At 38.1% G+C, this 27,249-nt stretch overlaps 1 protein-coding gene across 1 annotated transcript; it reads left to right on the top strand.

Moving 5' to 3' along the window:
* The first annotated feature begins 4,069 nt into the window (after positions 1–4,069).
* Positions 4,070–7,131, top strand: LOC143630266 (NAC domain-containing protein 37-like). Its single transcript, XM_077099326.1, has 3 exons — positions 4,070–4,421; positions 4,809–5,080; positions 6,322–7,131. Exons 1-3 carry the CDS (start codon positions 4,253–4,255, stop codon positions 6,937–6,939), a joined length of 1,059 nt encoding a protein of 352 aa, XP_076955441.1. The 5' UTR covers positions 4,070–4,252; the 3' UTR covers positions 6,940–7,131.
* The last annotated feature ends 20,118 nt before the right edge of the window (positions 7,132–27,249 follow it).

The following is a 27,249-nucleotide window of genomic DNA, read 5'->3' as shown; positions in this document are numbered from 1 at the left end:
CAAACACCCGGTTGGATCTCCGGTGAACTATAACAACTAACAACAAACTAGTGAACCTCTCTCTACGTTTTGCAAACGTAGAGGGACACCACGACCTGCGTTAGGTTAACCTGAACCCTTGAAGCTTGTTAGGCTAACCAGTCCATTCACTATCATTGTTCTTATCTTTGTTGTAGCAACATATATGGTGCTTGCTCTAGTGATGTGTATTTTCAGTGAAGATCTTTGACATAAAGCTGTTTTATCAACCGAAGAAACAGAAACATACTAGAGATCATTTTCTTGTTACGTGATCCAGTTATCTATCTATATATATACCTAGAGGTACAAACCTGTTATTTACTTGAACGGATGATAAGAACTAATATTTCACAAACTTACAATGTCAACTTATTTATACAGATAACCTTGAATCTTAATATAGTTTAGCAAAACTTGATTTATATCATCCCATTGCTTCCGATTCATCTTTCTATTAATAATAAATGTTAACATTTGAAATTATAGTTTTATCACTTATCTCAATGTTAATACTTTCTTTTATCTTATAACGAGCAACACCCGTGCAGTGACAAAAATTTAGTTGGTATCGGTTAATTTCGTTACAGCACCGGCACTAAATTTAAAAACCAAATATGTAAACGCTCAAAACAATATCGGCACAAGTACAAGTAATGATTAAAATGACACGGATTCAATTGATATTGGTTAGGTTTGTTACGTTACCCGCACTTAGCCCCAAAATATACATTAGTTTATGCCCAAAATTGTAGTGGTACTCATATAGTGTATTACATATGTAAAATAACGTTTATTCGATCAGTAGAAAACGAAAATTGGCGCACAAACGCAAATTTAGTCAGTATAGGTTAATTAGGTTCACCATGATCCCGGAACTAAACCCAAAAAAGTAATTTCCTCAGACTAATATATTCAAAACAAGAACGGCACAAGTCGACACGAATTCATTGTTATTTGTTAGGTTTGTGACGGTTCCGTAATTTAACTCAAAATAATTTTGTAAATTAAAATATTAGAAAAAAAAAGACAAAAAGAAACATTTAAAGCAAAATCAAAAAACCAAAAACACCATCAAAAAATATATAAAAGAACGTAGTAATTAATGTTATATATAATTGTGAACATAAAGGAACCAATCTTAATAGAGATCGAATTGCTAGAACTATATAAAACTGTACACCAGCTGCTTTTAGAGAGATGCGTGAAATCAAACTGATTCGTAATCAAAAAATTAAAATAACCCTATTGAAAGAAAGGAATTCAAGCCAACACCGTCGATTCAGACTTTTATGTTTACATAAAAAAAAACAACTTTTGTGTTTGTTTTTGGTTTTGAATGTAATTAAAAACGACCAAACCAAAGTTATTAATTTTTATTTTATATTTCAAATGTAAGTACGTAATTTATAAAATTTTAATAAATAATGTAACTAAAGTATTCCGGTCGCAACTTATATAAACACTTAATTATAAATTAACAAATGAAATATTTAGGCCCACAGTTTTAGGTCGGAATTCATTACTTTTTGGGCAACGTTTTCTCATCCAAAAAATCGTTAAGTTTAAAGGAAAAAACATAGAAAATAAAAAACCCAAACTAAAAAACAAAGTCTAACGGTTTTTAGAAAACAAAAACCGAATTTTCACTTTTTGGTTCGGCTTAAGCTCAAAACCAGTTAAAACCGACTCATCCATACTCCTAATGGCTTATACATAAGAAAACTTAATTTAACTATTTATTTCCTACTCTCCTGTGATTATCTTTCATGCATTATGTATAAGTGTTATGTGATCATTTGATTAGATTGGTTTTCTATTTAACATGCCCATAGGAAGATAGATATATATATATATATATATATATATATATATGATTCAGTTCTGACGAAAATTTTAGAGTGAAGGTTAATTTGATTATGGGAAATGCCAAACAGAACTAGCTAATTTTACCGTTTTTGTTTCTGTTGTTTAAATTAATTTTTAAGTTAAATTGTAAAAACTTAAAATACAAAACAATAAAAGTCAAACAGCAAATCCAGTTTACAAAGTCGTTCCTGGTTTCAAACATGACCGCACTATTAAAACATCATACCTTCAAAATCAAACGGTAAATTGAGCAGTTTAAATTTCAAATTGCTCGTGGCTTGTTTATTTTAGACAATTTTGTTATTTTCAGTTGTTATAAATGTCTTAACTTTTCATAATAGTAACTAAGTTTCAAAGTGTCATAGCCGGTAAAGATACAAAGTATCTTGTTGTCTCTTTAATTTTACTTAAGTATTCTAATTCCATGTTACTTCTTTTATACATGTTAAAAATAAAACTGTTAAGTTAAAACTAATTAAACATATATGAATGTTGGTGTATATATAGTTTGGTTTAAACTACATATTTATAAAACTTGGTCACCATTTAATAAACTTTAAATAGATATTAACTCAAAGAGTAAAGTGTCATTTTCGTCTTTATGGTTTGACAAATAATGCGAATTTAGTTCAAGAGGTTTATTTTTTGCATATGGACCCTCCATGTTTCCCAGTTCTTGTCAGTTACATCCAAATCACTAACCCCATTAAATTTAATCGTTAAGTCATGGGTAAATATGTCTTTTCACTATTTATTTTTTATAATACTTATTTCAGTGAACTGCGGTTTTCGTCCATTTGGTTTGTCCAAATCCGCAGTTTTAGTCAAGTAGTTTAAAATTTGCAATTTTCTTCCCTATGATTTCATTTCACTTACAACTAAACCAGAATTTTGTAATCTCGTGAAGTCTGGTAGTTAAACCTATCAGTGTTCCCTTTACATGAGGGGTAATTTTTTTCCTTTTTCCCCAAATACACCCAAGCCCCTCACGTGAGTGGGCTTGCGAATAGGACTGAGGTGCGAATAGGACTGAGGTTTCTTTGGGGAGAAAAACAACAAAACCGGTCGTCACGTGAGAGGCACGCAAATGGGTTAACGACCAGACTTAACAAAGTTAATAAATTCGGGTTTAATCTTAAGTGAAATGACACTACAAGGATGAAAATTACAAACTTGAAACTATTGGACTAAAACCGCATATTTGGACAAACCACAAGGACAAAAACCGCAGTTCACATAATTAAATATTATAATAAAGAAATAGTGAAAAGACATGCATACCTCTGACTTAAGAATTAAATTTAACGGGGTAAATGATTTGGATGTAATTGACAAGAACTGGAAAACGTGGAGGGTTCATATGTAAAAAATAAACTTTTTAGACTTAATTCGCATTATTTGTCAAACCACAAAGATGAAAGTGACACTTTACTCTAACTCAAATCTCAAGTTAATTAAAAAAAGTTATTATTGATTAGTAACAAAAGTTTATGTATATTTCATTTGTCTCACTTTATTATAAAATGTTAAAAATTATAAATATACATGGGATTAATGGATTAAAACACCTAATAGAAATTAAATAATGTTATCAGAAAAACTTTAAACCACCATGCTAAACTGTTAAAAAAAAAACTTAATTACCATCCACTAAAAAATTCTTTACAAACCTTCAAAGTATGACAGAATTACTATTCTTTATACATATGCAATAATAGTGTGTCTTTTTAGAGATGGATAAGCATGGTTTTGAGTGTAGCTCACTATCAAATGAGTTGATGATTATGCCTACAACACTTGTCATTTTTTAAGTCGTTTGCCTAATGATTTTCTCATATCCCCCTGTAGCTTTTTCCTATTTTATATATATATAGAAAGATTCAGAATATATCATATTCATATTAATTTAAACATTTAGCCGTTCATATTCATATTTATTTTCACTTTGATAGGATGGCATTCAATTTTCTTGTAACATTTAGTCGTTAAAAAAATTATCATATTTTTGTAACATACTTTTAATAATTTATTACGTAATAGTGTAATATCTAAGTTACAAATTCGAACGCAGAATGGGGTCGTCCGGTTTTAGAAAATCAGAATATTTAAGTTAAAAAATATAAAGTTTTACATCCGCTTTTACCAACGTAGGTAACTTTATGTACTTACATAAATACCACCAACAGTAGTATAATGTTCATGTATGTGCATTGCTATATAAATATCCATGTATACACACTCGTGACTTTAAAGAGTCATAAAGCCTGATACACACAGAAGGGAATAAAAGCTAAGGCGGTGAATGCAGAATTAACTGATCAGACAGTTGTACAAATATTATACTTGGTTCTTTTCATTCATTATCATGGACACAATGAATCAATCATCATGTGTCCCTCCTGGCTTTCGGTTTCATCCTACAGATGAAGAACTTGTTGGTTACTATCTCCGGAAGAAAGTTGCATCTCAGAAGATCGATCTTGATGTTATTAGAGACATCGATCTATACCGAATCGAACCATGGGATCTTATAGGTAACGTCTCTATCGATAACGATCCTCCGTAATCATCTGGTTATATATATAACCAGATGTTCTAGATTTGAATCTTGAAGTGAGAAAATATTATTTACTAGGGTATCATGTTTTGGATCTGCTTAAAGCTTTTAGTTTTCTTAATCCTAATTAGGGTTGTTTACTTGTTTTCTATTTCCAACTCAAACCCTATTATATTTTTAAAAATAAAATTAACTAACCGTCTATATATAGATCAAGCTTTGCTAGCTAGTTATCAAAGGCTAGATTTATATATTGATTCATTGAGTTGTTCAATGTGCTTGCTTTAAGTTACTGGATCGGTTTTTGATCGAAGAAGATAGTGATTATTTCATGATTCTAACGTAAAACTGTGTTTGTACTCAGAGAGATGTCGGATCGGATATGAGGAGCAAAACGAGTGGTATTTCTTCAGTCACAAGGATAAAAAGTACCCGACCGGGACAAGGACGAATAGAGCAACCTTGGCTGGCTTTTGGAAGGCTACCGGTAGAGACAAAGCGGTGTACGAAAAACTAAGGCTCATAGGTATGAGGAAAACCCTAGTTTTCTACAAAGGAAGAGCACCAAATGGCCAGAAAACCGATTGGATCATGCATGAGTACAGGCTTGAATCCGAAGAAAATGGCCCTCCTCAGGTAATAATATTGTTCTTGAATCTTGATTCATTTCGTTTTATTTAATCTGGTACCTGTAATTGAAAAACTCACGAGATCCGTCAATACTAATCTTACTCGGTAAATGAAAAGAAGAATAGTATACAGTTTACGTTACTTACACATTTATTTTTCCTTTTGCTTTTCTTTTTTTGGAAAATTAATAATTTTGTTTCTTGCATGCTCTCCACTTTGTGTGTTTTCTTGCCGGATTCAAAGAATCAACGTACGTAAATTCATTGTTTTAGAGCATACATTTATTAATGCGTCCAATCTATGGGTTGGTATTCTGTGATTTCATTATTCTTTTAGGGTTTCTATTGAATTTATTAGTACTAAAATTTTAAAACCATTAATTTATTGGATCTATTTTTATTAATAAACTTTCTGTATTTTCTGCACATTTCTTTTCATGCACAATCGATGATAAAAATTCTAGTTGCTGGATTATGGGTTTAAGATCTTAAAGAACATTTATGGTTACTATAAACACCGTATATATTATTACTGATCCCAAAAAATAGTTGCTTATTGCGATATAGATACAGAAAAAGCTGTAACTACTACCCACGGAGAAAGACAAACTTCTTGTTGGGAAACCATATTGTCTAGTACCTAGAGTACGTACGTAGTGTATCACTCAAATTTTCTTCTATGGTTTTAGGTATTTTCCCATACCAAATGAATATTCTAAATCCACATATATAATGTGCATCTATAATAATTATAATAATAATAATAATAGTATAGTAATAATAATAATTTTTATAATAATATTGTTATTGTTATTATTATAAATTTGTTGAAATGTTTTTTATTTTCCTTTCTATAATGTGTGTTTTTGGGTTTTCAATCATCTTTTTACATGCATGCTCTCCACTATCTTTGAATATTTGAGTGTGTTCATATGCTCATAGGCCATTCTTTTAGTGTAGAATATTCGAGTGTGTTTCTGTGGTAAAGAAAGCATTTGACTTTTTCACCACCTCCTGGTCAAAAAGCCCCAATAATATACATAATTATTATTTAACAACAATTTACAAATTCAAAATTTTAATAATCAAACTACCACCTATTACATAACACTCAATACTATTAATTTGATCAATGATAATATATAGTCTTATCTTTCACCTTTTAATTAAGTTTGATATTAATTTGATAAACATATAACTAATTAACACTTGGATCTAAATTTAAATAAGATGATGGTAAATAAACAGGAAGAAGGATGGGTAGTTTGTCGAGCGTTCAAGAAACGCGCAACCGGACAAACAAGAACAACCACACCATGGGAATCGAATTACGTATTTGATCAATCAAGCCTTATTACATCATGCATGGAGGATTATAACACCACAGTTCAGCCTTCTAACACTCGTTTGACCGAAAGCTTCATGTGCAAGCAAGAGTTAGAAGCAGCAGAGAATTCAAACTTTGTTCATCGTGATCAGTTTATACAACTTCCACAGCTCGAAAGCCCGTCCATCCAATCGATTAAGAGACCCTTAAGCTCAATGTATGGACACAATCAAGAAGACAATCAAATCCGAAAACGAAACACAAACAACATTATTAAGAGTAACGAAGAAGTGCGGGATTGGAGAGATCTTGATAAATTTGTAGCTTCTCAATTGAGCCAAGAGGAGGAGACCAGAACATGTGTGGGAGATCAAGGATTTTCGGCGAACTTCGAAGAGAACATGCATGATAATTCTGGTGGTTTGAGTCATATGTTTTATCAAGGTGGTTGTGACCGCGACGAAAAGTTGAATGGATTTATGAGTTCAACAAGCTCAGATCATTTTGATGTTGGAATTTGCATATTTGATGATTTATGAAGTTGAAGAACTGAAGCATACATAGTTATGCATGGAACAAAGAATAACGATTTTTAATATATACATTTATATGATCTATATAATCTTGAGACATAATAATATGTGTGTGTAGATATATGATTACTATATATGTAATTTTGAAGAGTTTTAAGATAAGTTGACCCTCGTATAAGTTTTAGATGTTTGTTTTAAGTTTTTCATGATATATATATATATATATATGTTTGTTATAGTACTTTTGAAAATGTAATAGTGTTAGACATAAATATACCTTAAGATTTCCGAATAACTTATGAAAATATGTCATGTCCGACAGATTTTACTGACTAGAAAAGTTGGTTGATTTTTGTTCTCTACTGACTGATTAAAGTCTTAAAGCTGCCGGGGTCAAAGGTACTTTGTCACGGATCACTTTTTGTGTTTGCAGTCCAAATATTCCTCCCGAACACCTATTAGCTGTTTAGTCAAATATCGGTTATATATTGTTTATATATTGTGGGTAGGATTGGTTACCTTGGGGGTGATTAAAAGTTTATGCAGGTAAATGTAGGGTTAATTGTCTCGTTAATATCATCGGCGGATGGTATCCTTCTGTAACCACCGATGAACTGATCTGACAAAATATATTCAATAAAAAACCTGAAGAGTAAGAAAAGTTTAGAGAACTATATGTAATCCATCGCTTACCAATGACAGGTTACCCAATTGATAACATAACCATGTAAAGGGATTATCACTAACGGGCACTCAACGTGAATAATTCCCTATTGTGTTTAATTTTCTAGAACTCTACCAAACGAAATTATCACCGATCGACAAGTGAATGACGGGATCAACTTTCACTGACAAATTCTTTCGTCGGTGAAATTCTTTTGTCTCATCAAAACTCTTTTCTTTCCAAGAATTTTCTTAAGCAGTTTATTCGTCGTTTAAGCTCAACATTTTTTCAAATTTTCCATCATACATCGTTTAAGCTCAACATTCGTCGTTTAAGCTCAACAGTTTGTAGCGGCTGTCTTATTTTATTCGTTTAAATTAACGGTATGTAAAGTTGATGATGAGAGCATCTTATTTTGTTTTATCCCAATAAATTTATTGGTTTAAGTTTTTAGATTCCTTATTAAGAAGCTATATATGGAGAGGAATGTGACACTAAAAGACGAGACATAAACGTATGCGTTACTCGAATTTGTCCGCAATCATTTGTGAGAAGACATCCGTGCTGCGGGCTAGCTCATGGACAATTTTGTAATCCCTTAAGTTTTTATTATTTGTAACAAAACTTTTAGTATGAATATACGCTAGTCGATTTAGCCTTGTGCTTTTCGACATCTCATTTTATTTACTCATTGGTTGATTTGTTAATCTCATTTGACTCGTTGCAGCTACGTATTTTATTATATATGTAAACTGAACTGGTGTATTGCTCACTCAACCTCATGTTGACAAACTATATTATTTTCACGCATATGTAGGTTACCGTTTGATGTGAAGTGTGGACTTAGAAGAATTGCTTAAGGACTTATGATAGAAGAGCTTATTTTGAAACTTTAAATGTTCATTTGAATTATTTGATGTTTTGTTTACTTGGATTTCTTTTGTAATGAATAATGGTGTTATTTGAATTAAATAAATAGATATTTAAATTTATAATTCTGCATGATATTAACCATGCGAGCTGTGACAATCAGTCCATGCCCCGGCATTTCCGCCGTAGGTTGGGGTGTGACAGATTGGTATCAGAGCCGAAGCTTTAAGATAGGTCGTTAGAGATTGCCTTAGACACATGTTTAGGATCCCTATACGTGCTTATCTGCTTATCTTACGTGTTCTATTTGATTGTTACTGCTTTCCCTTAGTTAATAATTTTCTTATTATATTATTGTCATGCACACACGCACTTCTCCGAGGCTATGCCTCAAAACTTAAAATTTTATTTAAATTTAAAATCAATATTAGATTGCTTTTTAATTGCGGGAAATTCCTTAAGAATTCCCACCTGTTGTTTTCACTCGTTCTCCTTAGGGCTAGGTTATATGGCATGTCCCTATCATAAGAAAAAGGGGAGAGAAACTGTGAGTTGGGCATTGGCAAAACGGTTCCGAGAACCAAAGGTAAGACGCTAATCCTTACCTTGGTGATAACCTGACCACAGTACTCAACCCTATGGACCCGAGCGAGACCCATGAATGCCGTATGACCGACACCCTAAGCTGTCAACCGTGACCACATTAGTGGTTGCATTCCTTATAATACTTATAAAACCGAATTCACGGTGGATCGTGGCTTAAATTCGGTAACCTTCCGATTATGGTTTTACGTTATTTCAAGTGGTTAGTCGGGAATCCCGACTATCCATCTGTTAACTTGTTTCGTATTTTGTTGGATACTCCGACTACCCATATCTTGTTTCGATAGTTCGCTATTTAGTTTGGTCGGCCAAAGACGCTCATCGGGCTGAAAAACTATATTGCATTGATAATTTGTTAATTAGTTGGGACAACCAAATTGCCATGTAACGCTCATGGGCTGTCCAACTCAAATGTTTATTCGTTAATTATTGTTGGGCTATTCAAATTGCCATGGAAAGCTCATGGGAGGCCAACGTCCGTAGATGCATTTCGTTATATTTTTGTGAAACTAACATAACAGAAACTTAAGGTTTTCAACTAACTTTGTTTTTCCCATAAATATTTACACATATGATCCCCCAACTCATAAACCTTTACTCTTATTTTCCCGTAGAATGTCGTCACTCAGAAATCACCGTCGTCATCAACGTTTATCTGGCTCACGCGTCCGCCGCCTGGCTGCTAGAATAGCGAAAGAGTTTACTGCTGCTATGCCTGAAATTGTCGCCCAAATCCAGAGCCTCAACTCTAATGGTTCAGCCACCTCGGCTGCACCCAATAACTATGATTTTCGTAACTTCTTAGCCACCAAACCTCCGTGTTTCCGTGGGGAGGAAAATGCCACAACCTTGCTCCATTGGTTTGAAGAAATGGAGAACATTTTATCCACTGTGAATGTTCGTATGTCAAACGGACCTAATTTGCTTCAAGCTGCTTTATCGATCGAGCTGTAGTATGGTGGAATGCCCTGAGAAACGACCAAGGGTCGGATTTGGTCGTGGCTATGCCTTGGGAGGAACTGAAGGAGGCGATGAAAAAGGAATTTTGCCCAGAACATGAAATGCAAAGGTTGGAAGCGGAGTTTTGTGATCTTAAGCAAATCGGTGGCGATAACTCCACTTATTCTAGCCGATTTCGCGAGCTGAGCCGTATTGTGCCACATCTGGTGACTCCCGAGACCTGCGGCATTCAGAAGTACATTCGCGGTCTCCCACTCGTTTTCCGTGATGCCGTAATGAGTCATAACCCATTAACAATCGGCGAGGCGATGGACCTGGCTTCCTCCCTCACTGATAGTCACGTTGGGGATGGAGCCTTGTCCTGCAAGGATTCCAAGCCCACACCCGACAAGACAAAGACCGACTCCTCTACCGATGCCAAAGCTGAGGCCAAACCATCCAACAATAACAACCGCTTCAACAAGAACCACCAAAAACGTAAGCCCAACTACCAAAACTACTCCGTCAACCAATCCAACAACCAAGCCCCAAATGACCCTAATGCCCCCAACAAGAAAGCTTACTTTGGCCCACATCCCCTTTGTGCCAGGTGTAACCGCCACCACCCAGTTCAATCTCGTTGTCGGCTGTGCACTCAATGCAACCGTCACGGCCACCTTGCCAGTACTTGTCATGCACCGCCTGGTTCTCAAGTTTTCCAAACCCGGTCTACACCCCCTACCGCTAGATCTGCTGCTAACCCTGCTCAGCCCGGTGTTCCTAATACCCGAGCTTGCTACCACTGCGGAGACCCTAATCATTTCCGTAACGCCTGCCCACTACTCACCCATGCTAACCAAGCCCATGTCATGCCAGCACCTCCTTATGTTACCCATCCACCACAAGCCCAAGTATACCATGCACCATACTATACTGCTCAAGCCTACCAAGTGCAAACCTACCAACCCCAAGCCTATGCACCCCAAACCCATGCACCTCCTGTGCCTCAGCTCATGGCTCCTCTATCAGCATCAACACAAGCTCCCGATATTCAAGGTCCTCCTTTGAACCAAGTTGCTCAAACCCCTTAAGGGTCCAATGGTCGTGCATTTATGATGAATGTGAATCAAGCTCAGAGGTCTAACGATGTGGTGAATGCTACGTTCCTCATTGATAATCATCATGCTTCGGTTTTGTTTGATACGGGTGCCGATAAGAGTTTCATATCTTTGGATTTTGCGTATATTATTGATAAGCCTCGGGATAAGTTGTCTAGACCTTTTTCCATAGAAGTAGCCGACGGAAATTCTATTATGATTGACTCGGTAGTCAGGGATTGCGTCATAGTCCTTAAAAAAGTCGAGTTTTTAATTGACCTCATTCCGATGCAAATGGGTAGTTTCGATGTAATCGTAGGGATGGATTGGTTAACTCTTAATCATGCGGAAGTTGTTTGTTTCGAAAAGTTCATTCGTATACCTCTCAAAAACTGTCGTATTCTTAAGGTTTTCGGTGATACTCCAACGTCTAAGATTAATCTCATGTCGTGCTTTCAAGCTCAACGTTATTTGCGCAAGAAATGTGTCACCTTCCTAGCACTCGTGGTGGAGAAAGAACGAAAAGAGAAGAAGTTATCTGATATCCCGGTTGTTCGTGATTTTCCCGATGTTTTTCCCGATGATGTCACTGGTCTTCCTCCGGTTCATCAAGTCGAATTCCGAATTGATCTTCTACCCGGAGCTAACCCCGTAGCTAAAGCCCCTTACCGTCTTGCACCCTCCGAGATGAAAGAAATCCTGAGCCAACTCCAAGAACTTTCGGACAAGGGTTTTATTCGCTCGAGTTCTTCTCCTTGGGGCGCACCTGTGCTATTTGTTAAGCAAAAAGATGGTTCATTCCGCATGTGCATTGACTACCGTGAACTCAACAAGCTTACCGTCAAGAATCGTTATCCGCTCCCTCGAATCGACGACCTTTTCGATCAACTTCAATGAGCCGCATGCTTCTCGAAGATAGATCTCCATTCGGGTTATCATCAACTCCTAGTTAGTGATGATCACATCCCCAAGACCGCCTTTCGAACTCGTTACGGTCATTACGAGTTCTGTGTTATGCCTTTTGGGTTGACAAACGCACCCGCGGTGTTTATGGACCTCATGAACCGTGTTTGTAAACCTTATTTGGACAAGTTCGTTATTGTTTTCATCGATGACATTTTGATATATTCGAAATCCGAGAACGACCACAAGAATCATCTCCATACCATTCTTGATCTGCTTCGAAAGGAGCATTTTTATGCCAAGTTTTCTAAGTGCGAGTTTTGGTTGAAAGAAGTTTAGTTTTTGGGTCACATTGTTAACGAAAAGGGTATTCATGTTGATCCTGCAAAGATCGAAGCTGTTAAGAATTGGAAGCCGCCTACGACTGCCACTGAAGTTTGTTCTTTTCTCGGTTTGGCGGGTTATTACCGTCATTTCATTCATAACTTTTCCAAGATCGCATTGCCCCTCACCGCTTTAATGCACAAATGTAAAACCTTTGTGTGGGGGTCAAAGCAAGAAGAAGCCATTGAAACTCTTAAGGACATGCTTTGCAATGCTCCTATTCTTGCTCTTCCGGAAGGAAATGAAGATTTTATCGTTTTCTGCGACGCTTCTAACCAAGGTCTTGGTTGCGTTCTTATGCAACGACGCAAGGTTATCGCTTACGCTTCGAGACAACTAAAGGTTCACGAGAAAAATTATACGACGCATGATCTCGAACTTGGTGCTGTCGTATTTGCCTTGAAAAATTGGAGACATTATCTCTATGGTACGAAGTGTGCGGTGTTTACCGATCACAAGAGTCACCAACACATTTTTGACCAAAAAGAACTCAATATGAGACAACGTCGATGGGCCGAGTTGCTTAGCGACTACGAATGCGAAATTCGCTATGATCCTGGAAAGGCGAATGTCGTGGCCGACACTCTCAGTCATAAGAAACCATTCAAATGTTTACTTCTTACTTGTGTTCTTGTTAAAAATGATCTCGAAAAGCGTGTTCTCGATGCTCAACACGAATCCGTCACCGAAGGCAATATGTATGACGAGATGTCGTGTGGTGCCGAAACTGTAACACCCCAAAAATATTAAAATGTAATATTTCGGTTTTGGGATATTAAACCCGAAATAAGTATCTAGGCTAAGGTTTAACCTGGTTAGTTAACCATTATTATTTACAAACACATACTTGTGTATAGAAGTTTGGAGCCAAGTGTCAAGTAACGAAACAATAGGGGCTAAACCCGGGCAAACCCAAAGTTAAAATAATAAAAAGAAAATAAATAAAACACACACACATAGTGTATGTGTGTATGTATGTCGATGCCAGAGAAAGAGAAAGGGAGAAACCCTCCCTAACCCTAAGTCTTCAAATAGGGAAGGATCAAGGCACAATCAAGGTGTCCCGGCTACGGAATAAGCATGTCCTAGCTCCTAACACCATCTAAACATGAGGTTTGTGTTGAATCTTAATATCATAAAGTTGGGGTTAAAAGGGTATATGATAGAAACATGAAATTGAAGATGATAATGAGTTAGAATCACCATTTAGAACATGAATTGTGAAGGAATTGGAGTGAAATTGATGTTTAGAGACAAAACCCATATGTGGGGTGTGGGTGGTGACATGAGTGAAGAACTCATGTCCAATCCTCATGTGAATAATGATTAGTTTAGCTTTAAATGTAAGATTATTGCTAGACTAGGTGAACTGAGTGTTATGAACTTGTGTGATTCAAAATGGTTTGGTAACCATGGGTATAACGAGCAATAATAAGTTATGCGAGTAATACCCATAAATTGTTTAAGTTAGTGTTTAAACGAACTTTGGTTCGTTAATTGATGAAAATCCTAGTTAAAAGATGGCATACTAGTGGCTCTTAATTTTGTATGAAATATGAGCCATGAATGCTATGTATGCTAATAACCATGTGAAAATGTTTAGACAGATCACATGAATCGTCGGGAAGCGGAACTGGTAAGGAGTCACGCAAAGGTCGGCGATTAAGGTACGTGGCTATATGCTTCGTTATTTATTTCAAGTATTTAATCTTGTTAATTCAAAGGATCTGTTGTAAAAATGTTTATAAGTGTGAATGGTTTGCTCATAAGTGATAATATTCACCAAAAGCAAACCAAAGGGGTCAAAGAGATGCAAACACAAACCGGGTAACGGGAGCGTAAAAAAACCTAAGAAATTTGAATCCGGTTAATGGATTATGGTTTAGATATGTTAGACACTATTTTCTAGTGATCAAATTGAGTTTGGATTAGTTTAGGATAGATTTGGATGCAAACTGGGTGAAAAGAAAGCATGCTCAGGTGACCCGGCCGGGTTGAAAACTGGCACGGCCGGGTAAAGGTTCTGAGAGAAAGCATGCCCAGGTGACCCGGAAGGGTTGAAAACTCACACGGCCGGGTCAGGAAGAAAAAGAAAAGTAAATAAACAAATAAATTATATATATATATATATTTGTTCAAATGCTTTGTTTTCTAATCGTTTGAATGAAATTGTATGATATGTAATTATGCACTTTAGAACCCGGATGAAGATCGGGCCATGACAAGAAGGTCTTGAATTAGATATAGTTACTTAAATGATATTAAAGGATAACAGAAGTATTAACAAATGAGTTGGATACATTCGTGTTAATCGAATAAGTAAAGGTCAAGTGAAATGTGACTAATTGTTATGGTTCTTCCCATGACAAGTTTTTAATTAAATAAGGGTCGCGAATTGAAGATCAAGCTGCCGAAGAGCCGAACACAACCGAACCGATCAAGCTTCTGCAAAATAAATTGATAACTGAATTTAGTATTAGTGTGTAATGTTCGTTAATTGTAAAGTTTTAATTACCTCTGTTTTTTTGGGTCCTATTAAGCGTATGTTTATGCTTAAATACATTGTTTAATGAGTTAGGGTCTTACAAGTGGTAATCAGAGCTAAAGGTTAACGGTTGGATGTTCGGTTCGAGGCTTGATCGTGGAATCCGGTAAGTAGTATTTGTATTGAGCAATTTAAATAGAGGCATGATTGTTCTAAAGGATGATTGGGGCTATTATGGAAAACACATTGCCCCAAACTGTTTGGTAAAAGATGGTTATGGTAGCCTAAAGGCTTAACCAAAGATATGTTTAGAAAAGAAGTAACTTGTGTTAACTAGTGTTATAGAATGACTTGTTTTATAAGACAAGCTTGCAATATATTGAAATGTTACTAACTACATGAGATATGTTTCAGTAATATTATTACCATATCTAAGATGAAGGGGAATAAATGACCCACCTAATGAGATGGTGGACGATTCTGGCGCAAGACAAAAAACATGCTCACGAAAATCTAAACCAAGTGACGATTTAAGGCACTGATAAAGCAAATATAAGGTTAACCGGAACGAGTATTGACTTGGTATGCGTTCTAATTATGTGATAGTTAGTTGTATGTGATATTCACATGGCAATTGATAATTGCTTGCGAATAAATAAGGCTTGGAAATCCTGAATGAGATAAGCATTCAGGTTGATATTTCCAAAAGAAAATATGTTAATAACGTACATTAGTCACAATAGTTAATAGAAAATGTAAAAAGAAAGAATGGAACTCAGAAACGGTGGCATGGGTAATTATCCAAGTAATGTCCTAAAAGAAAAGAATGTAAGGGTATAAAATGACCACGTCAGCGAATGTGACTACATAAGAGTTCTATGAAACGAAAACGGATAGTTCTTCTTAAACGATGAAAGATCTAATAATGTTAAAGATAACAAGATAAGGTATTTACTAAATAAAATAAAAAGGAATGGACACGAACTTAACATCTGTTTACGTAGGAGGTAATGTATTGCTTATAATAAGTCCGTGTGTACCATGTGCGGATTACTTACCCTGGCCAAGTAAGTGTTCAGCATATGATACGATGGGTTGATAATAACTAGTACATATACATCCTATGTAACGAGTAGTAAGTGAGTGGGGGTAAAAAAAAAAGATATTTGGAGTCATAAACCTTACGGACACACTCGTACAATGGTTCTTGTGGGAATCATAGGAATGATGTGTGACGCGCGTAAGGATAAATGATCCAAGAAAGTAAAAGGTTAGTCATAATGGTCTAGAGGGCCATGATTGACGAGAAGGCATGTAAAACCAAAGTATAAATGACCCGCGGGGTCATAGAAGCGGAGGTATTGCCGAATAAATGGAAAAGATGGGGTAAAAAAAAGATATTTTGAGTCATAAACCTTACGGGCACACTCGTACAATGGTTCTTGTGGGAATCATAGGAACGATGTGTGACGCGCGTAAGGATAAATGATCCAAGAAAGTAAAAGGTTAGTCATAATGGTCTAGAGGGCCATGATTGAAGAGAAGGCATGTAAAACCAAAGTATAAATGACCCGCAGGGTCATAGAAGCGGAGGTATTGCCAAATAAATGGAAAGATGAATGTCATTCATGATCTAATTGGGTCATGTTTGGTGGTTGAAAGAACAACAGACATGGGCTGTTGGAAATTGATGGGTCATTATGATCTGCGGGTTAGTAACGTAAATGTGGACGTGAGGGAGGATAGTACTAAGTTGTTGAAATTAGACCCTCCCATATAATAAATGAATTAACGTGTGAACGACGTGCTGGAAGGATAGTACTAGGTTAATGGACCTAGACTCTTTCATCCATAATATCAACCAGAACTGTGGTTGTGGTTGGATAACACGGAGAAAAGTTGACATAATATTAAAGGGAATTGGGTAATAAAACTCAATTCATTAATAACGGGTCAAGTTGGGTAATTACCCTAAACGACACCGAGAAAAAGTAAAAGAAAAGAAAGAAATAAAAATGTCCAATCTTAACTTAAGTTGAGGTTGGAGGAAAATGGGAGATAACCCCTAAGGTGAAAATAGACAACAAAGGAATTGGGTGGTATGAGTCTGGTAATACTCAATGTTATGAGACTATTCGGTTTGGTTTTAATGACAAACGACACTATTTTGAAATAAAAAGGGGGAAATAAAACCAAAAACACAATTATGTGAGGTTTTTAAAAAGGGGTTGAACCCTAAGGTTCTCGCCTTAAGATAAAAACACGTGAAAGAAGTAGCTAACCAACGAATTGGCTAGTGTGCGGGAATCGGTTATGATTCCCGCAATAATCAAAATAGATAAAACGAAAGGATGTTGATGGTCGGTTATTTTGTATATGCTTTAGTTCGTTTATTATTTAGTTTTAACTGTTTATTCTAGAACTATCGTTGCTTCATACGTGTGTTATTGGATTTCAGGTCACAGGCACTAAAGTACTCAATATGAACCTGTTGTGACCCGGAATGAAGACCCGGGATGTCCAGCATGCAAAACGAGGAAAATAATGAAGTTTGCTGTTCCAGAGTTGTAGGTTCCCTGGACGGATCACACGAGATATCCCGATATACACAGGTGCGGAATCCCTGTGTAGATCGTTACGGACGTAGAACACAAACACACAAACACACGAATACGATACGAACAAAACTCACGTTATATTAATAACTCAACACGTGATATAATCACAGTTACAGACTCTCGACCTCACGTCACTTGACTCACTGAATTACACGTACTTAAAACTCATTAAAAACCAACACTAAAACGATAATCCGTAACCTATATAAATACACGACAACTTCGCCTCAGGCGAAGTTGTCCATAACTTCGCTCGTTCAACAAGTTCGCCTAGGCGAACTTGTTAACAACTTCGCTTGGTTAACAAGTTCGCCTAAGCGAACTTGTCAACAACTTCGCTTTAAACAAACAAATACATAAACAATATTACAGACTCGATTACAGACACTAGACATATGAACTACTGACATTTATGCACCAACAGACTCCCCCTTGGCAGTAGCTTCATATCTTGATCTTTCAGCTCTTGTCTCGTAATCCTGTATCTTCACGCGTGCACTCCTTCTCTAACACACACCGACACAACTCGTTGATACTTTCTTGCTTCGTCCTTCCAAGCTGGAATATAAAAGATTTTCTTCTCGTTAAGCACCTTCAGATCAGCTTGCGATAAGTTTACAAGATGCATCGGATCGTAAACTCTAAGAATCTCTTGTTCATCCTCATCTTCCATCACTGCCTCAGCTGTCTCACAATCAACGAACCACCACTTTAGGTCTTTGAGCACATCCTTGGGCATAAGCTTCATCGGTACTTCTTTAAGGCACCGGATTGGTTTATACTTCATAACCATCCAAGGCTTTCCATCAGCTCTCAAACCTCTATCCTTGTCTTCAACAAGTTTCCCTTTCTGTGGTTTCAGCAGCTCAAACTTCTTTTCCTTTATGCTCTCTTTCCATACGATTTTCCCTATGACTCTAGCCATATTATCGTCACTTCGATTGATCAACCCCAATCTGGTTAAGTCTTTAACCTCGCACTCAGGCAGTGTGTTTAACGATCTCAACATTCTTCTGAGGTACTGAACTCCATCATATCGTTTAATCACGAAGAGCCGCAACTGCTCATCATAAATCCAGCATATAATCCCTTTCTTTGCTTCAGCATAGCCCTTAATGTTGTAACTCTTTTTGAACATTGTAGGGACTGCCGGTTTCTTTGTTTTGACGAACCATTGAGCATATCCTTCCTTCCACCTCGGCTGCTCTTCCCATTCAGTATCTTCAACTGCCGTCTGATCACCCATATCGGCCTTCTCAACCTCTGGAATGTCATGTTCGACATTTTCCTCTACTATCTCTCCTTCCTCAATCTCATTCTCAATCTCAATCTGCTCACCGATCTTCTCAATCACATCACTCGGCAGCACATCCTCATCAAACAACACATCATCGCTGAACATATCATCGTCAAGTTCCCTCAACGCATCAATCACGTCATCATCCACCAACACCACATCATCACCACCAGCCGCGTCGGTAGACTCCCCCTCAGCTGTGGAAGTACCAAGAGCTTGAGAAGTTCTTGGCAGCTCACCACCTGCATCTTTCGATGCATTGGGATCATCGTCTCGGTCATTTCTTCTTTTCGTCCTTAGCTCGTCGCCCTTACAGCTCATCTCCCCCTGAGATGCCAAGAACTCCTTCAAGGCATCTATAATTTTCCCATGCTCAACCAGGAGGGATGACTGTAGTTGATTTGCTTCTACTAGGCGTTGAATAGTCTTCGATTGCTCTGCCACGATCCGCTCTAGTGAAGCTATTCTCTCTGAGTCTGACATAGGCGTAGGCGAGACATCAGAAGCAGGCGTAACCGCAGGTGGTACCATACCTGATAACCCTGCAGTAGTGACGACCGTTGACTCTACAAATCATGCAGCTACCACCGACTGAGTAAACGTTGGAGGTGGTAGAGACACGATCTCCGGAGTCGACGTCTGGATAGTAGTGGTAGATGGAATGCTAGCAGATGATGTAGCCACCACGGGAACATCCGCAGCGCTTATACTTGTAACCTGTACAGAAGTAGGAACGATAGACATACCAGACAGTGCGGCCGGAGCAAAACGTACCATCCTTGAAGTCTCTCCAGCTCCCATACCTGCACCTGTCCTTTCCCGTCTTGAACGTCGTATCAGCTTATGTATATCTTCTTCCTCTTCTGACTCATCATCATCCTCCGTTCTCTTTCTCTTCCCAAACGTTCTCTCTCGAGACACCATCAACCGTGTCCCCTCATTCATGATCTCATCCAAATCTGAGTCAGCCATCGACGTAGCTGCTCTAGTAGCACTCACACCCGAACCCTGTGCAGCAGAGACCTGCACCTCTACATGTGTATCAACTTGATCCATATTGAAATAACATTGACCTCCAAAGACAGCATCAAGATCTATATCCTCTGCAGCCGACACAACAGGCACAGCAGATGCAGCTTGAGTTGCTCTTGCCTGTTGCGGTTGAGGATCTCTGAACTCGTCCCCACCAGCAGGAACATACTCTGGGTTGATTAAAAACCCAAACAGTGGAGTATGCCTTGGACGACGTTCAGGGTTACTCATCGCACTCGAAGTGCGGCATTGAGCAAAGATACGTTTGCTCACAGATTCCACGTATCTGATCGGTCGTCTCGGAGGTAGATTCGGAGCCACATGGTTCAATATCATCTGGATGAAACGTGGATACATAATGAACCGCTCCCGAGCCATTGCCCTTCTCTGTCTGTCAATCTCGTAAAAGACCATCTGACTAAAACTATAGCGTTTATTGTAAGTCAGTGCAGTCATTGCGGACTGCATGGTCGCACCCATACCGTCAGTGCCCGCCTTCCTTCCTGACATGCAAACTATCATGACGTGCATAAGGAAGCGCCATTGACCAAGTAGAAAGCCCTTCCTTCTCTGTGAATCGCCTAATGGACCAGAATAGCCCATTCGGATAAACGCTCCATCACGAAACGGAGCCACAAACTCAGTTGGGTCGTCCCTTGTCTCTTCTCCAAACCGTAACGCCACCCGAATCTGTTCAGAATTGAACTGAACCTGTTGATTGTTCACAGTCGCTCGCATGACCGGGGGCTCAACACGACAATCGTATTCTACCGTTTGCCAAAAGTCTTCGATATTTGGTAAGGATATCGGCAGAGTGTTCGTGATAGCATGAAAAATCCTCGAGCGTAGGAGGAAAGTTATGATCTCGCGGTAATCGTCCACACCGCTCGCCTCCAGGTCTAAAGTGATGTACATATTGTGACCCGGGAAAAATTGTCTCTGATTGTCACCATCGTCTCCTCCTGCACCTCCAGCACCAGCTACTGCAGCCATATCTGCAACAAATGAACCAAGTTAGAACAACATAAAGACATAGCACAAGTTTGCTTTGTTACCATGAGCGAAGTTGTGATAAACTCTGTATAGGCGAAGTTAAAGATGAGGCGAAGTTGGGAACAACTTCGCTTCAGCTTTAAGTTCGTCTAATTAATATTAAGTAAAAATGATCTAGGCGAAGTTAATGTTAACTTCGCCTCAACACAACATCGCCTCAGGCGAATTTAAGTTTCAGGTGAAGTTACGGATAACTTCGCCTCAGGCGAACTTAAGCTTCAGGCGAAGTTACGGATAACTTCACCTAAACCCTAACTTCGCCTGAATCTGAAACGGCGACAGTAAGGTTAATCAAACATCGGAAAAATCTCGGATTTTGTTAAGTTTGAAGATCAAGGACCCCGAAAAACATGGTTTTAAGGTTATCTAGACGATCAAAGTAGATCTTAACACGTAAAAACAAGATTTGAAAAACGATTTTTAAATCCGATGATCCGAGGTTTCGAAATCATTCCAAACGACCCCTCATAAGCATGAATGAACATAGAATATATGATAAATCGACATCTCGAACCTTGAACTTAATGAAATCTGGGAAAAATAACACGGAATCGAAATAAACAACAAGTTCGCCGGAAAAACAGTAAGTTCGCCGGATAAGTTCGCTGGTTTTTGAAAAGTGATGAACAGTTTTGACTGTTGAACATCCTTATATAGGGTCTGGGTTATACAGGCGAAGTTACGGATAACTTCGCCTAGGCGAAGTTATTCACAACTTCGCCTGTTTCACAACATCGCCTATATTTACAAAATCAACCCTTATAATTTGAACATTTTTCAATTTACTCTTTAAAACTTCTCGTTAAGAAATAAATGACATGATCAATTCTAAGTAACCAGTTAAAAAATTATAAAACTATCTAAGTACAAAAACTTAAAAAAAATTAAAGTATAAGGGATCAAATTTCAGTCTAGTTAGGGACTACCACGTTACGTCGAAAAAAAAAACGAACAGAAATCATACTAATGACGTGACTGTCACATAGATCCGTGTTTAGCTGTATTATGACATATAGAGACAGGTTGTAATCAGGTATAACTTAAAGTGGTTTTCATCGTTTCTGTGATACGAGTTAGGTTCGATTAAGCCTCAAAATTTAAGTGCGTAACAACTCAGAGATTTTGATGCCTCCTATCTATCCTCAAAGCGTATTTGGCTTTCCCCAAGTCACCCCGAATTGACCTCGACCCATAGTGTCTGATTAAGTTGTAAGTATTCTTGATCTGCTTCCCGTTCTTCTCTCTTACTCAATGATTGTGAAGTCTTGATTTTGTCATCTCTAATATGTTTCAATAACTCCAAATATATATATATATATATATATATATATATATATATATATATATATATATTTTCTTTTTATGAACTAACATAGACTTCAAAATAGAAATTAACTGCAAGTCCCGAATCTGGATCACTGCAGTATCTTGAGACTCTATCTTCTCGGGAATCAGAACACTTACGGGCTCGTGTATGACTGGGTAATCGCTTTTCTGCCTATCATTCGGAAAGATATATATGAAGACATGCAAAACTCTTAAGGAGTTTCCACGTAAAATCAAGTAAATTTAGTTTGTATCACGTCTACTTTTACGCACCATAAAAAGTTACCATGACATACAATGACTGTCCTAAAGCCTTTTAAGCCTAATAACTTCACTAGTTAAGCACACAGAATTAGTATATCTATCATTTTCCAAGGTTGGATCAATTTTCTGTTAAACATAGCTAACGAACTTCTTACGAAGTAACAGACTTGAAAAATAATTTCATTTCCCATTTCTTTCAAAATTTTAACATTAATCGCCCCGACCAAAACAAAGTCTTCAGGTAAACGGCTATCCCGAAGATCCAATGAATCAGCTGGACCGACCACATACTAGTATGTGTCCTTTTAACTAAGTAGGATCGACTAATTTTAAGCAAAAGAATGAAAAACTCATCATAAACCGCCCCCGGTCACTATCAGTAATCTGGTTAATGGCTATCCTCAAAATCTACAAGTAGAAAATGAGGACCAAAACATATCCGAAGACAAGTCCTTCAAACTGATGTAACCGACATATTTTTAAGCGATTAGTGACGTTTTTTTTTTTTTTTTTAAATATCACAAGAAAAGCATGGTTACTCGGGATTGATCATCCCATTCAGTTCAATAAGGTTTTGAAATCTGGATTTGTCAAACGCTTTAGTATATAAATCAGCGAAATTATCAAGCGTATCCACCTTTTCAAGCACAATCAGTTTCTTCTCAGCACAATCCCGTATAAAATGATGACGTATGTCAATATGTTTAGTTTTACTATGTTTCAAGGGATTGTTAGTTACTGAGATAGCAGCTGTGTTATCAATGCAAATAGGAGTAAGTAAGAAATTCAGACCATAGTCGCGCAACTGTTGTTGAATCCAAAGAACCTGAGAGCAGCAGTTGGATGCTGCCATGTATTCTGCCTCACAGGTTGAAATTGCGACTGAAGTCTGCTTCTTGCATTGCCACGACACCAATCTGCCACCAAGAAACTGACATCCTCCAGTTGTTGACTTCCGACTCTGATTGCACCCTCCATAATCAGAATCTGTGTAAGCGACCAGCTCCAAGTCTCCTCCTCTAGGGTACCACAACCCCAGCTTCGGCTTGCCCTTGAGATACCGCAGTATCCTCTTTGCACCTTTCAAATGAGATTCTTTTGGATTTGCCTGAAAACGTGCACAAAGACAAACAGCAAACATTATATCAGGCCTAGATGCAGTTAAGTACATTAAAGAACCTATTATTGCCCGATATTGAGTTGGGGTCCACATCTGCATCACCGTCTACTTCAGCACCCAATTTATGATTGACGCAGATTGGAGTATCATATGGAGAACTGTCCTCCATTTTGAAGCGCTTGAGCACATCATGAACATACTTCGTCTGATGAATGAACATCCCGTCCTTCTTCTGATCAACCTGCAATCCTAGAAAGAAAGTTAGTTCACCCATAGCACTCATTTCAAACCTTTTCTTCATGACGGCTTCAAACTCCTGACACATGGAGACTTTTGACGCAGCAAATATAATGTCATCCACGTAGACTTGTACCAGCAGGAAGTCGCTTCCATCTCTTTTGAAGAACAACGTGCTATCAATTTTCCCTCTTTCAAAACCATTCTCGAGCAAGTAATCCGATAAAGTTGAATACCAGGCACGAGGTGCCTGATGTAATCCATACAACGCCTTGCTCAACCTGTACACGTGATCTGGAAAGTCTGGGTCAGGAAAACCCGGAGGTTGCTCAACATACACAACCTCATCAACTTTCCCATTCAAAAACGCACTCTTCACATCTAGCTGAAACACCTTCATCTTTTCATAAGCAGCAAACGCTAAAAACAATCTTATGGCTTCCAACCTGGCGACAGGAGCGAACACTTCGTTATAATCAATCCCCTCTTGTTGATTAAAACCTTTAACTACTAGCCTCGCCTTGTTTCTTATAATAATCCCCTTATCATCTCTCTTGCACTTAAACACCCATTTTGTGCCTATCGCATGCACATTCTTTGGTTTTTCAACCAAAGTCCAAACTTCCATCTTCTCGAATTGAGCCAACTCTTCTTGCATGGCTTCGACCCACGAGCTGTCCTTTAAAGCCATTTGATAATTCTTCGGTTCAATCTGGCTTATAAAGCAGGTGTACAGGCATTCATTGATTATTCATGTCTCCTTAATGCTTGTATAAACACAGGTGTGCTCATTCAAGCTACTTCTCGTTTGTACACCTGATGACACATCACCAATCACATTATCCAAAGGGTGATCTTTATGAATTTTCGTGGTCGGAACAGAACCGACACGCAAATTATCTTCCAAATTAGAAGAGATCTCGTCAATGGTTGTTTCTGGCTGAGAGTGAAATGGATTGATAAATTCTTCTTCAGCTGAGGCAGCAGGGGTACCGATAGTGTTTGATGAGGAAGGTTGAAATTTATCAATCAGCTGTCTTTGCAATAGATTTTCTTCCTCATCGAGTATCATCTTCGTCGCAACTCTTTCTTCTTCTTCAGAAATTTCCAACTCCGGTATGTTAAAAGACTTAAAAAGCTTAACATAGTCGAAAAGCTCAGCAGGTCCATTGCTTGGTTTTGGCGGTTGGTAACCTGTGATGTCGGTGTTACACACCACCTCCACCTTGCAGGTCGAAGTATTGAAGACACGTCTGTTGGGAGTACCAACAACATAACCGACTAAGATTCCTTCATCGGCTACTTCGCCAAATTTAGAATTTTTCTTCAAGATCGAACAAGGGGACCCTAATGGTTCAAGACCACTCAAGTTGGGCTTCCTTCCATGCATAAGCTCGTAACACGTTTTACCAAGTCTCTTAACGGTTAACACTCTATTCGGAACATAGCAGGCTGTAGCAACTGCTTCAGCCCAGAACATCACAGGAAGCTTCGAATCTGCCAGCATAGTTCTGGATCCTTCAATTAAAGTTCGGTTCTTCCTTTCAGCCACTCCATTCTGTTGCGGAGTATACGGAGCGCTGTATTGGTGTTCAATTCCTTTCTGAAGACAGAAGATCTCCATTTCAAAATTCTTGAACTCCGTTCCATTGTCACTCCTGATGAACTTCACTGTTTTACCCATGACGTTCTCAACTTTGGTAATCAAATTCTTCACCATTTGAGCCGTCTCATCTTTCGATTTTAGAAAATATACCCACGAATATCGCGAGTAGTCATCAGTGATCACCAAGCAGTAAGAGGTACATCCTAGACTTTTTACATTCACGGGACCGAAGAGATCCATGTGAAGCAGTTCTAGAGTACTGGCAATAGAGTTGACCTTCTTGGTGAGATGGGATTTCTTGTGTTGCTTTCCCTTCTTGCAAGCAATACATTTTGTCTTCAAAGTTAAAACTTTTCAAGGGAACGCCCATCACAAGTCCATTCCTGACAATGTGGTTCATCTTCCGAAGATGAATGTGCCCCATCCTCCTGTGCCACAGTTCGGATTCCGATTCGCTTGCTTTCGTTATTAAACATGATTCTTCCGTGGCCATTTCAGTAGACCTCATATCCATTACATAAGTATTTGTATCACGAGGAGCTTTCATCACTATCCACTCGTCTGGTATCTGAAAACCAGGCTTCAACACGATCGCCTCATTCTTCGTGAAATGAACAGTGTACTCCTTATCACAAATCTGCGACACACTCAGCAGATTGTGCTTCAACTCTTCTACAAAGTTCACATTCTCAAGAGTCATTTTTCCATTTGACACCGTTCCTCTTCCAGTAATTCTTCCTCCACTTTCACCGGCAAAGCTAACTCTCGCTCCTTGAACAGGTTTTAAGTTGTTCAACAAGTATTTGTTACCCGTCATGTGCCGGGAACAGCCGCTATCTACAATCCAAAGACTGTGGGCAGCCCTGTTCAACTGTTCCTGTACAATAAAGCAAAGGATTAGAATCTAGGGACCCAAGACCAATTGGTCTTGGATCTATACATCCCGTACTTCTGCTTTCCAAAGTTAGCATCTGGATAATTCCTGTCAGTCCTATTAGGAAATCTCCTTGGAAATTGAGTGTGAGGCCTTCCAAACCTATGTATATTGAAAGTATTATATCTTGTGGTTTGGTTATTAGCATTGTTAAACTGAGGTTTGTTTCTGTGAAAACCTGAATTAGTTACATTTCGGAACTTTGAAGGGTTTTCATTTTTAGCAGTATTAAAATTACCATTAGGCTTACGCTCAGTTTTAATAGGCCTCACACCTCTGAATTTCGGCGTCAGAGGGCAATCTGCAACAAGATGTCCTAACTTATTACACCTAAAACAACACCTATGCTCCATTTTCTTTTCAAAGGTTGTTTTGGATGTAGAGGCTGTGTTACCGGCCGTTCGTCTCACATAAGGTGGGACGTACGGGTTGAGTGGAGTACTCTTTTTATAAGTTTTATCTTTTTCTCCACCAGTGGGTAACACTACCTTCTCTTTTGTCTTACCCGATTCGGACAACTTATCCGAATCTGATGAGACTGGACTCGTAACAGAAATTTTCACACTTGAAACAGGCGAACTCGTTTCGCCACTACTAACACTTGGTTCTTTACTCGTAACCTTGATTGGAACTGTCTGAGGAACTTCAAAATCAACAGATTTCTGAACACTAGGGTTAAAAGTGTAATTGTGGTTATAAGGTGGTGGAACCTCGTGATAACCAATTCCTCCCCTCTTCGCAGAGGAATCTTGACCACTAACAAGGTGATCAAGAATAGCTGAGGAATTTCTGAACTGCTCAAGTTTTCGATTCAGTTCCACCACTTTCACCTGGGGGTCAGCAATCTGCTTTTCTCGTTCAGCAATCAGTTTAGTCTTTTCTTC

Source organism: Bidens hawaiensis, unplaced genomic scaffold, assembly GCF_021521415.1.
Source record: "Bidens hawaiensis isolate Kalapana, Puna unplaced genomic scaffold, B.hawaiensis_p1.1 tig00005637_1, whole genome shotgun sequence".
Taxonomy (NCBI): Eukaryota; Viridiplantae; Streptophyta; class Magnoliopsida; order Asterales; family Asteraceae; genus Bidens; species Bidens hawaiensis.
Note: the sequence above shows the minus strand (reverse complement) of the source record. Positions and strands in the feature narration are given on the sequence as shown.